The sequence below is a fragment of the Penicillium canescens genome (genome assembly GCF_028828765.1).
Source record: "Penicillium canescens strain IBT 15451 chromosome Unknown utg000006l_segment0_segment0, whole genome shotgun sequence".
Taxonomy (NCBI): Eukaryota; Fungi; Ascomycota; class Eurotiomycetes; order Eurotiales; family Aspergillaceae; genus Penicillium; species Penicillium canescens.
Window position 1 is genome coordinate 31,726 of NW_026703968.1, and position 12,074 is coordinate 43,799.

Genomic DNA, 12,074 nt, shown 5'->3' on the forward strand with positions numbered 1-12,074 from the left:
AACCAAGCTGGTAATACGGTTGGTTCGGAAATGTTGCTTTTCTGGGGGTTGAAGAGTTATTTATCAACTAGTTGAAGAATCCCAAAACCGACCATTTCAGAGTCACATGCTGCTGAACAATAACCGATAGTTTCTCTTCCCCATGGGGAAGATGTTCCAAGCTTCACAAGCCAAAATTTGATAGAACAGCAGCGTGGTACCACCGACTCCTGGCAAGGCACGGGGATAGCAGGCGAATGATGGTTTATTACCTGGTAATTCGCGTTCTGGGGTCGAGTGGGGTATACCTTGAGTAGGTAAATTCAACACCTTCGCACCCCACAATGTACCAACATCTAATTCGGACTAACGGAGCCAACACATTAAAATAAGGCTAGTCTATGTCCCTACGACCCAGATCCGTCAATCGCTGACATAATGATACTCGGTCCACTTCGGCAACTGAGATAATAAATTTGGCACTACTCGTGCCCTTCGGCGGCCTACGCCCAATTTCCCTGCTATAGCCGTTATTGCCGGCACAAGCGACGACCGGCAAATGACGTCTAGCCATGGCTTTGTCATGATTTTTCCAGCTTGCAGCGTGCCCTTTAAATAAATATCTTGTAACGGGCTGACACTGGGCATTGCACGTATCTTCTCGCAGTGCTTTTCACCATGACACGTTTCACCAATACCATAATTCAACAGCATGGAGATATTGACTCGACACCATCGCAAGTATTTGGCAAAGGCAACTTAATTCTGAGAATTGGGTAAGAGCAAAGTCCTGTGGATTATGCCCTCGACTAACGTCACATTTGGATACGTGTAGGAATGGTGGCGCAGGTAAAGCCAATGAATGTTGGTTACGACCATAATAGGACTAATATGGCGCAGGTGGAGTAGGCTTGGTCGAAGCCCTTGCAAAGGACTATCTATTGCTTCAGAAGAATCAGGGGAGGATTGAATGGATTTGCAATCATTCACGGAACACCCAGTTGGCACTTCTGAGCGGATACGTTGATATTGCCCTTACATACGAACGTGAACAAGAGGAAATCGCTGTGTCAGAGGGCTGGGCTAAAAACGCGGGTTGCATATTCCACGATCAATTCTGTCTGGTCGGCCCTGAGCACGACCCGGCCAATGTCAAAAACGCGATGTCCATTGAGGAGGCCTTTGACCGAATTGCGAAGACCCGTTCTCTATTTCACAGCAGAGACGACGGATCCGCCACTATGTGCAAAGAACATGATATCTGGCGCCGGTGTCATCGGACCCCATGGAATGATGCATCGGGCTCATCATCGTGGTACATCAAGGCTAAGCATAACCCGGCCGATGCTGTAAGCTTCGCTTCTGCTGCTGGGGCCTACACTCTCAATGATCGATCAACATTATTGGATCAAGTGAGCCGTGGTAGGGTTCGAGGTTCGACTGTGTTTTTTGAGCCAACAGACCCTTTCCATCCCCTCATGAATTCATGCTACGTGCTCTATGCACCCCAGTCCTCAGCCTGTGGCAACGAACATGTCTCCATGTTTATCAACTATCTAAAGTCTGAGCGTGGCCAAAGTTTGATTGCCAGATATGGAGTGGACAAAGCAGAAGTTCCATTCTTTGCCCCAGTCAAGGATAAAATTGCGAAGTCGTCGTTGGTTCACCGGAGGGTGAGTGATGGTCGATGGGTACTGAGCGACCAGCGACTACAGAAGCTTTAGTTTGTTTTGGATACTGTACAGATGCTCCCGTTTCGCCTTATATTACCTGATCTTCAAACCCCGGTTGAGCAGATTGTTCATTTCGTCGAATCTACCACTCCCATCTTCAAAGCCAATGCCTCAGATATCCGCTTCAATCCCCTATGGTTATACGATCAAATTGCCGTCAATATTTGCATTTGATTGTATGGTGATCAAACCGCGATCTACACGCGCGTGTCTGTATTTACTATGTGTTTTGGGGTGCGTAGCTCGCATGTGAATTACGTTATAGAAATATTTCTTTCATGAGCTCCACATAGGGGGCGGTGCTTCACTTTTAGTCGACCCTAGAATTCTCTGATAGTTACTGAAGACAACTATGGTAAAGTCAGTTCCTGGGGAAGCTTACCCAAAAGGAATTTACTCAGAAGGGTTCGATGGTATAATTGCCTGCGCAGTAAATGTTGACCAGAGGGAAATTCGAGGGGTTGAGTTGGTCACTGAAGCAATATGGGCCAGGTAGAGTCCAACAACCGTGGATATCACCAAGTAAGTGGATTCCAGGATACCGTATGCTCGATCGGTACTCGATCGGCCTTAAATGAGGTCCTTTTTAAGACAACTTCCACCAGTCAGACTCTGGTGAATCCTAAAAATTTTGAGAAGCCCAATACCTTCTGAGTCTCTAAACGCGGCTTCACATCCCGTAGGTAACCATCGTTTAAATGTTAAGTGCCAAAATTAATCAGCCAATTTATAGACTCTTTTTGACTGTTGATCTATTGCGTAGAATCGAATAATCGCGGAACTGTTTGAAATTCATTGTTAATGATGATCCTCTATCCATAACATGCCAAAAAACCCCGCGTTTTTGACCGTTAAATAACAAGGGAGGATATAGACACTGTTATTTAGGCATCGTTGGTGGCGCATACAGTAATGATGAAAACAACAACATCTTAACATAAACGGTCCTAGAAATACAGCACGGGCAAATTAACTAGAAAATTTGATATCGGCCTCCCATATCGACCTTTTTGAGCGGTGAACACCATGAGTTGTTGAGCAAAAGTAAACAGTCTTAAACAGAAGCAGATGGCGCAGTCAGGCTGAATAAAAAAACACGATTCTTGACCATCAACCGCGCTTAAGCTACAGCACAGGCAAACACGGGCTCGTTTGTCCGGGTAAATGTCACCATTTTGCCAGGCAGTTTTCACCAGGATTGTTTGACGAGATCAAAGTTAAACGGAGCTTTTCTGGTTGATGTGAATCATCGGTCACGTGGAGTTCGAGGTCCTACGGGTTCCCCCAAGGAACAGGAAATTTTTGTTCCTAATCAGCTTGAAATCATGGCACGTGATGTCGGGGCAAGAATTGGGTTAATACTACATAATCTGATTTTGTAGGGAAATACCGTAATTCACATGCGAGCCGCCACCACCAGCGAGCCGCCATCTCCAAAACACATAGTAAATGCGATAGATCACAACTTTATATCACAACAACAGTGGTCTATACTAATTTTCCCTTTTAATTCTATGGTTTTTATATGATATCTAGCTGCTTTAGGCAGTTTTAAGGAACTTAATGATTTATTGACTAACGTATATATATTTTTGGAGCCAAGCGACGTAATTTTCAATACAACAATAGTGTAAACCTTCAATTTCTTTAAAATTGCTATATGTTACTAAAAATGCTTATCAATACCTATCTACTAATATCGGAAACGAAATTAAGTTGTGGTGGTTGAAATATGAAGCTATAATTTGTCGCATTTACCATGTGTTTTGGAGATGGGTGGCTCGCTTGTGGTGGCGGCTGGCATGTGAAATACGTTAGTCTTTAGATGGTAGCGACAGTCTGATACAGTGTGTGATGGTGAGATATTTCCTCTATCAATGATATGAGAGTACCTTTTATTTGGTATGCAATAGTATCTGCATAGCGATAGTAGCAATGATCGTAGGTGCATGCTCGATACCCTCGGCATGTGTTGATCGATTCAGCCTCGCCAGCAAGGCTGAGATAACCATCCACCAACAAACAACGCAGAGTCGGCTCTCATCAAGTTGATCTTTATGCCATCAAGCATAAGTACAAATCACGATGGCTAGCCAGAGAAAGTCGCATGTCTTCCGGGTGACCGGCCTGTCGAGGGCACTGCCTGACGGGGATCTCGAGGCAGCATTGCAAGAGGCACTCGACGACAACTCCACCGATGACGAGAAATCGCAGATTAAGGCTGAGATCAAATAGTGCCTTCATGCTATGAAAGTGATACACAGAGGGTAGCACAGGTGCAATTTTTCGTTGGGGGTGCCTCGGCCTCTATGAGCTGAGAGTCGACCCTTTTGGAGACTGGCAGATCGAGATGGGAGACAATGACATCGACTTTGACTGTCACTTCTTTGGATTTACCCAGCTCTACGTGCCGGACGAAAATGAGCCAGTGGTTGCAGAGTAAACGCCTTCAGCAGCGACCTGGTAATTATTCTTCAATAAACTCGTTTAATTGGCTCCTTCAGTACTGGCATGTACAAGAATTCTTCGACGCGTTAGAATCCACTAATTGTATGCGCTAAAAACAACGCTAATTGTGCCCCCCGAGCGGACGAGGGATAGGTGACAAATAACACATGGGAAACAACAAGGATTAAGAAGAGAACATGGAAAAGCCAAATTAACAAAGTTGATTGAGCAGTCTTATAGTAAGAAGAGACAATGGCGGCCATGGGGAAAGAAGGAGGGAAAGGTCTGGTAAAACCAGATGGGCCTGTAAAAGGCCAAAACTGGTTGTGATTACTTTCAGACGCACGTACAAGAGAAAAGCAGAAAATGATAATTGGAAGAAAGCCTCTCTGCAATAATTAAGAAAAGGCTGGAAAGGGACTAGACGTCATTAAATCCAAGTCGAACGAAACGAAGAACACACAAGAACAGAAGGGTGGCTGGCCATGCCAGGTATTAGAAAACCTTGCAGTTGGTCAACCAAACCCAATTCGAGTTTCCTCAACATGGTGGCTGATTTAATTGCCAGAGAAGCCATCTTTCAGGTTAACATATGTGCTAATGGGATAGTTCAAGTTGTTAAGAGACTGATCCAAAGAGCCAGCGCCTCCAAACAGAGAGACAGTGGTGCCGATGAGACTCAGAGTATCGTTCCGGTCCATGCTAACTTCCCACCAGGCGGTGCCAGCAAGGCCCAAACACTGAACATACTCAGCCTTCAGGGCAGCTATCTCAGGAGTATCATAGCTAATTAGGTACTTCTGCTTAGCGTCGTAGCTATAGCTTCCACCGACACGAGGAACGTTGACAACCTTTGCGTCGAATTCTGGAAGGGGAAGCGCGTTGTAATTCCAAAGCCCAGCGGTACCAAGACTGCCCTGTGTGCCGCCATTAGAGAACTTATCGCCCATGCCATTAGTGCCATTGAAGACACGACCGTACAGCGGGTTCTCTAGAACGATCTTGTAGGGCGGAACCTGACCGTTGAACATGTAAAATTCAAGGCTCGAGTTTGTATCATAATCAGTTGCACGTGGATTGCGGATATCCGGGAACAAGTTTGACAAGTAGCCAGAGTAATTGCTGAATCCGGGTCCCATATAGTCCAAAGCCATAACAGTGTAGAAATCGAGATACGGGGTCATGCTAGTGAGGTCTAACATGACAGCTTTGTCCTTGTCCGCTGGAGAGGCATAGCTGATCTGGAATGGGGATGTAGCGTCTGTCTTCTCTGCCAGTTGGTCCAGACTCTGGCGCAAACGCTTGAGCAAATCCACCATCTGCGCCGCTTGACTGTGGTCTGCGACGTACTCGTAGTCGATATCAATTCCATCGAAGCCGAGATCTGCGACAAATTGGACGGCCGTATCAACAAAATTCTGCCGCTTGGTGCTAGATGCAAGCATAGGGGGGTAATTCTCGCGGTAGCTCCAGCCACCGATAGAGAGCATAGTTTTCAGATGGCGGTGCTTCTTCTTCAAGAGGAACATCTGCTTGATGTTCCCATATGCATTTTCTCCCGGCACAGTGGTATTATCTCCGGGGTACGCATACTGGAGATCCGCCCAAGTGTCACTCAATATCCTATGTATAACGTGTGTTAGCTAGGCCTACTCTCCAAAGATGTGGATGTGTTCATACACGCTGCCAGTAGTAGTGTTGACGTTAGCGAAAGCATAGACAAGATGGGTCAAGTTCTCTGCTGGAACATCAGTGATGAAGTAGTTGGCTCCGTAGATATCCTATATATATCACGAAAGCACTATTAGCTAAAATTTCCTCGGGGAATGAAAATTCAGCATGGATTCGCTCGTACCCAATTGCCGAAGTAGGCAACGGCTTTCATCCCACCGTGGATTCCACCACGATTTCCGCAAGGGATTTCAAACTTGCCATCTCTATGATAATGGCTAGACTTCTTATGCTGGCCCAAGACACCGACAACAGCGACGAGAAAAGTGGAAAGGGAGCTGAGACGCATTTTGCGATAGTGATGTTCTAGGCGAGGCCTTCAGTCTGCAATGACCAATTCAAGGAATGACTAAGGTAAGTATACAGGAGCAAGAAATGAGTGGACGGTCCAACAAACGTAACCGGGCGATAATGTGCTCGGAACTGGTGCAAATGCGACCCCTTTTATAATTTAGTGAAATGTAGGGTCTTTAAGATTACAGTCAACCTTATATGCAATTCCCCTATTGGATCCGGCAGAAGGAACACAGTTAGCAGCCTTCGGACTCCTCGGGACGCTCGATTCATCTTAAATAAAGTTCAGGAGCAAAAGTAAGTCCGGCTGACGCACCCCTGGAGCTTCATGAAGTGCGGAGACAATTGGAGCAGATTATTTACCTGGCCGAAATTTCTCCATAGGTAAAAGATTAAGTTCTACAGGAATTCCGGGTGGATATATGTGAATGAATTACTTCAATTTTAGGTTACAGGTCTGCAGATCTTGCGACCAAGACCAATAAGTGGCTTGATGAAAAATGAGGAAATATAGATAAGACATCTCTCTTACTTTTTGGTATAGAGAAACCTTTTCTTGCGTGCCTTACTGGTCACTGTCTACGTACTCCGCAACCGTAAGCACAATTGTCAAGAAGAGAAACAGGTCCTACACACCTTATTCAAAATACTTGTCATTCTATTGGCCGGCTACGGGCCTTTGATTCGAGTCGGAATCATGGCTAGTGAGCACGCGTCCACACAGTTGTGGAGTAGCATCTGTACTTTCTGGTAGAAGTTTATTTCATCGAGCGCTATGCACCACAAGCAGCGCCGCAATCCAGGAGCATAAACCCCGACTCTGTGCATACCCCCTCCATATTCTGTCGGTATTATTCGAGTCTACGATCGTCCTAGAACTTCGGGTTCCTCTTCCGCGCCCACTCCGTTATCTACGGAGTGCCCAATTTTCCGACACTTAAGCAAAACTCATCCATAGCCGTAGTGGAGCATTTACCAGCTACTTCCGGGTAGTTGCATCCAGCTGACAGCTGTTCTGTGTCTCTGCACTTGCCTCGCCTTTGGTGTACATTGTGCCCAGATGCGAACAGGGGAAAGACCAAAGATATGCGACGATGAAAGCAAAAGCTCGAAGACCCCAAGAATTTGGTGTGAACGGGCAAAATGGGTTGATTGTGAGTGTTGAAGTGGTGAAAGCGTGACTTGTTGACAAGCTTCCTACAAGCTTTGGCTGGGGTGGTGCTCATGGGGAGAGTAGACCGTAGGTCGAAGTATCTCGTAGCACGCCAACTCGCTGGCCGTGAGACTGTCATTAGAGGTCCGCAGGCATTAGACCAACTAGCCGAGGAAAGTCCAGGACAACGTCAATTGCCACTTGCTGTACCGGGATTAAATGGAGGTGGGAATCCTCCTACTATTTAAGCTTTAGATTCCCAGATTACAGGCTTGGTCCGTATCTAGTTGCCAATTGGTCGACCACGGTCAATGGTTCGCGCTTCATAGCCAATTTCGCCTTTTCACACCCTGTAACCGCTTTGTTCACTAGAAAGGCATCCCTTAAGGACGCAATCGCTGACCTCTCAAAGCAAGCAGTAGCCGCCCAATATCTCCTTTTAACGCGAGAGGAACAGCGATGGCCGCCAGGCTATATTAGGATACGAGCAGACCCTTCACAAATACGCTTTTATCCGAGACTCGGTGGGTCTGGGACGAAGCTTGATGGCGTGGAGTTCAGCGCGAACATACTGGATTAGTGTTGGGGACGGGCAAGTAGCGCGTAACACTGTGAGATGTTGGAATTCCTCGTCTGTCCACTCGCAGGACTGCGGAACCATAACAGTGTCCCGGAGTCAGTTAACGAGGTAGCTGATCTCCGTGACGCATGTTGTTCTCTATGTTAGTTCGAGTAGCTGAACGCACCGCACCACACAAACCTTCAGAATGCCTGTCCACGTGCGGCATCTCCGGAATTCTAGCGCAATTGTAGCTCCGTGCGCCGGGCTATCCAATCTTCATGGTGGCTTTAGGGACCCGTGTAATCCTTCAAAAAGCCCATTTTCAAATACGAGTCGCCTGCAATTAAGCCTTTCTACCTTAGCATCTCCACGCCGAAAAAATCGACGCCGGCGTGAAATGGCAAGAAGGGGATTTCCGAAGAAAACATAGACAAAGCCTAGTCGCAATATTTTGTGTGTGTGGAAAACGTGTGTACAATATCCCTCCAACCAATATAATCCGCTGCAGCATCGCGAGACTGGGCGTGCTTACGGTCGTAAAGTGGGGCTCATGCTCTGGGGATGTGGAGTGAGAACAACCCAATGACAGACATACCAACGGCCGAGAGATTTGTTTTAGCGGCGATAACGGCCAATGTGGACCGACAGGCCAAGCCATTCAAGTTTTATAGCGCATTACTAGAATAAATTAGGCAAGTCACCACAGTGTGTTCTTGCTATAAATCCAAACGAAGGCAAACTGTTTTTTTGCCGCATTTACCTGCACTTGGCAAATCCGAACTTGCCTTTAAAACTTCTGGTAATAACACCCTGCGCAAGCGCTGATATACGGTTGTCTCCAGCCCCATTGGCAGTGGTGGAGACCGACCAAGGGTGCAAGCTACTCCTTATTGTCTGTTATTGAAGCAGGCTGGGCTGACTAAGAGGTCTGGAGCGCGGCATTTAAGAGCTATAGGATACGGTATTAATACATTGACTTTGTTGAGTAACCGGCCGTTCATTCATGTTATCTGTGAGCGTATGATGCAATTAACCCTGGGTTGCTCGACTGTTGTGCCCGCCGTGGGCGGCGCTGGCGGGTTTGCATCCTTGTCCATACCCAAACATCGTTCGCAAGCTCGAGATCCGAACCAGTGTGCATATGGTTATCTCGGACTAGGCTAGAACAACGTGTATCTGGTAAAGAGATCTATAGAAAGGACGTGAGTGTATCAAATGATAAGTTTTCAGCAAGTATGCAGTCGATATAGGGAACGCCCAAGAACTACCTTGTCGCGGGTTGGACCCGCCAGATTATGGCCTTGCCATATAGACTCTTCCTGCACACTCCCGTTTTGCCACCACCCTAGTTATCTCTCTGCCTGCTACTTCTATTGGGGTGTTTTGCTTGTTCCTCTCCTTCTCTTCTCTAAACTTTTTGCATGATGTGAACCGGCCTAGTTAAATTGGATTGAGTCTTTCTTTAACCTTACATAAGAAAAGAGAAATAAATGCCGCATAAGGCATGGTGTAAAAGCAGATCTGAAGGCTTACATACTTTGGACGGACGTTCTCGAAAGAAAACACTATATCGGAACGCAAGCAAGCCCAGCTCAAAAAAGAAGACAAATGTGTTCTATATTAAGAAACAATAAAATCGACCCTTACTAAGTACTGGATCAGAAGACGTAGAGGTCCCTCCGTAGTGGCCGGATAGGACAATGGAAGAAAACAGAGGGTGGGAACCACCTTGGCCATGGCAGTCACAATGGAAAGCTTCGGTTTAGAAGATCATGACGACGAAACTGGCCATCACAGCGCCCAAACTGACAGTGTTGCGGCCCGCAGCACCGGTGTTGACTGGCGGAAGGATGCCGGATATAGTGACAGAGGCAGTGTGCCGGGTAACAGAGGTGTTGTGCATGGTGCTGGCGGCCTGGGGTATATGCGAGACAGGAACAAACGCCGCGGACACGGTCGGTGTTATCACAGGAGCGGTGCTGCTCTTCTCGGGTAATATGTTGGTGGTGATATCACTAATGAGGGTGGAGGTGTCGAAGCTCGAGCCCTCGAGCTTAGAGATGCCGAACTGGGTAGACCACTGGTAGGCGCCGGTGTCCTCAACAACGAGGAGAAGTCCGTAGTGAGTTACATCTGGCGTCAGCCCGGTACTAGGAGTCCAGGTGTAGTGACCGGAGTTAGAAATATTCTCGACGATGGTCTCCAGAGGCTTGACGCTGGAGCTAGGGCCGCGGAGGAGTACCAGCGAGATGCGGTCGCCAAGCGTAGGGTCCCACTTGATCTCGTAAGGCTTCCCCTTAGGTACCTGTTCGTTCAGACCAGGAGAGGCGATCGCATTGCCCTGCGGAGGCCTGGAGTAATTGGGCTGGGTGTAGGCGGCAGCGAGGGCCGCAAAGAACGAGACAACAACGATGGTGAAACGCATGGTGACTGGTGACAGTGAATGTCGTTTGACAAAGAAAGATTATGATTAAAGTGGGAAAAATAGAAAAAGGCAACAGCAGGAACGCTACGAGAACAGCGAGCGGTGCGTGGAAATGAAAGGAAAGTGGACGAGACTGGACGAAAGAAGAGGACAAGACACTCATATTTATCCGAAGGAGCAACAAATAACGGCATGGAGGGCAGTCTGCATAGACTTGGGGCAGAAGGTTTAGGGTCATGCGAGTGGATTAGAATCCGGAAGGCCACGCATGCTCTGATCGCTCAGGGGCCGCAGCAGCGCCATAAAAGTGGGCGGTCATGAAAAGCTTAATTTTCCAAGCGAGCCGTTTCTCTCTTTCTTTCCTGGTGCCTTCCGGAACGGAGTAGCTGATAGGACTTGCGTTCTCTATCTTACAGCGTAACCGCTGTGGCCGGCCCGGTACACTAGATGATAAGCTAGACTTCCTCGAAGCCTACCCGTCCGCGCGAATTGAGGTATTTAAATTGGAGACTATTAAGAATAGCTTCGCCGCCGCCGGTTTAATGCCTTATAATCCTGGTCGAGTGATCTTAAAGCTCGATATTCGCCTTCGAACCCCGACACCGCCCTCGAGCCGGGGGAGCGAGTGGGATCCAAAAACGCCTTCGAACTACGTACAATTACAGAAGCAAGCTTCCTCAATTAATGCTTTGCTAAAACAGCGCTCACAAAGCCCACCGAGCCCGCTTAACTCCGCGATAAATCAGGTTTTAAAGGCCTGCCAAATCACGATGCAATCGGCAGCTTTGCTCGAGAAAGAAGTAAGCGAACTACGCGCTGCAAACGAGACGAAGAAGCGAAAAAGGACTCGGTCTAAAAGGCAAATAGCTTCCGAAGAAGGCCTCTCAGTTTTAGAGGCCTCTTCATTAATAGCGCAGCCGGAGCAAGCAATTATAGCACAAATGCCCCGTGAGGCAGGATCGGCTCCGGCACCTTTACAGCCACGTACAAGAACCTTACCGAAGTGCAGTATATGTGGAATCCAGGGTCATAAATTGCCTACATGTCCAATAGAACTCGTTTTTAGCTTATTGAATTTAATGGCGTTTTTGTTGATATAAATGCATTTAAACTTGATAGGTTAGGTGGGGTGTCCAGCTCGCATGTGAAATACGTTACTGTTTCCTGGTATTAGTAATCAAAAGGTTATCGACGGTGATGCATAACATACCTTGAGCTACCTGGGCAGGAGTTAGAAACTGATAGGGGACTTAAGGATAGGATGATGGTTGACAGGCCCAGTCTTGTCCGCGCTTTATATACCCTTCTTGATGTGATAAATCTCTTTACTGTTTTCTGCAACGCGATATTGACGATTCTGAGCGTAAACAAATGCAGCCAGGGTCATTGGAGGCTCTGGGTCGTGAGGCAAACGCGTTTTTAGGTGCCAACTCTCAGGGCTACTTTGTGCACCAAGTTTGTACCTTCCAGCATATTTTCGCAAAGGAAATTCATAGTTCAGCGTTGCCAATGAAGTGATGGCATTGTGAAATCGACCACTAAGCGCATTTCGGTAATACGATAACCGCTGTACCGGACAAAGTATTAATGCGGAGAAATTGTACAATATGTAATATGAATGCGAATATAAATATGTCGTACATTCGCATTCCTTCATTCCTTTCGGAGCCCTAGAGACAAGCCAGCCGGTCTCCAGGAGGGCCGATTCTGATTGTTGTTCTCGGATTTTATAGGTGTCCCCACCAGCTC

The 12,074-nt window shown here is 47.2% G+C and overlaps 3 protein-coding genes across 3 annotated transcripts; 1 reads left to right on the forward strand and 2 right to left on the reverse strand.

Moving 5' to 3' along the window:
• Positions 1 to 657: 657 nt before the first annotated feature.
• N7446_008935 (uncharacterized protein) lies at positions 658 to 1,703 on the forward strand (the record flags this gene model as incomplete). Its single annotated transcript, XM_058517680.1, has 3 exons — positions 658 to 755; positions 815 to 828; positions 880 to 1,703. The coding sequence occupies 3 exons, from the start codon at positions 658 to 660 to the stop codon at positions 1,701 to 1,703; spliced, it is 936 nt and encodes a 311-aa protein (XP_058368468.1).
• Positions 1,704 to 4,717: 3,014 nt separating this feature from the next.
• Positions 4,718 to 6,180, reverse strand: N7446_008936 (glycoside hydrolase family 18 protein; the record flags this gene model as incomplete). The annotated part of the gene is made up of 3 exons (XM_058517681.1): positions 4,718 to 5,783; positions 5,841 to 5,941; positions 6,016 to 6,180. 3 exons carry the CDS (start codon positions 6,178 to 6,180, stop codon positions 4,718 to 4,720), a joined length of 1,332 nt encoding a protein of 443 aa, XP_058368469.1.
• Positions 6,181 to 9,662: 3,482 nt separating this feature from the next.
• Positions 9,663 to 10,325, reverse strand: N7446_008937 (GPI anchored serine-threonine rich family protein; the record flags this gene model as incomplete). Its single annotated transcript, XM_058517682.1, has 1 exon — positions 9,663 to 10,325. One exon carries the CDS (start codon positions 10,323 to 10,325, stop codon positions 9,663 to 9,665), a length of 663 nt encoding a protein of 220 aa, XP_058368470.1.
• Between the last annotated feature and the right edge of the window lie 1,749 nt (positions 10,326 to 12,074).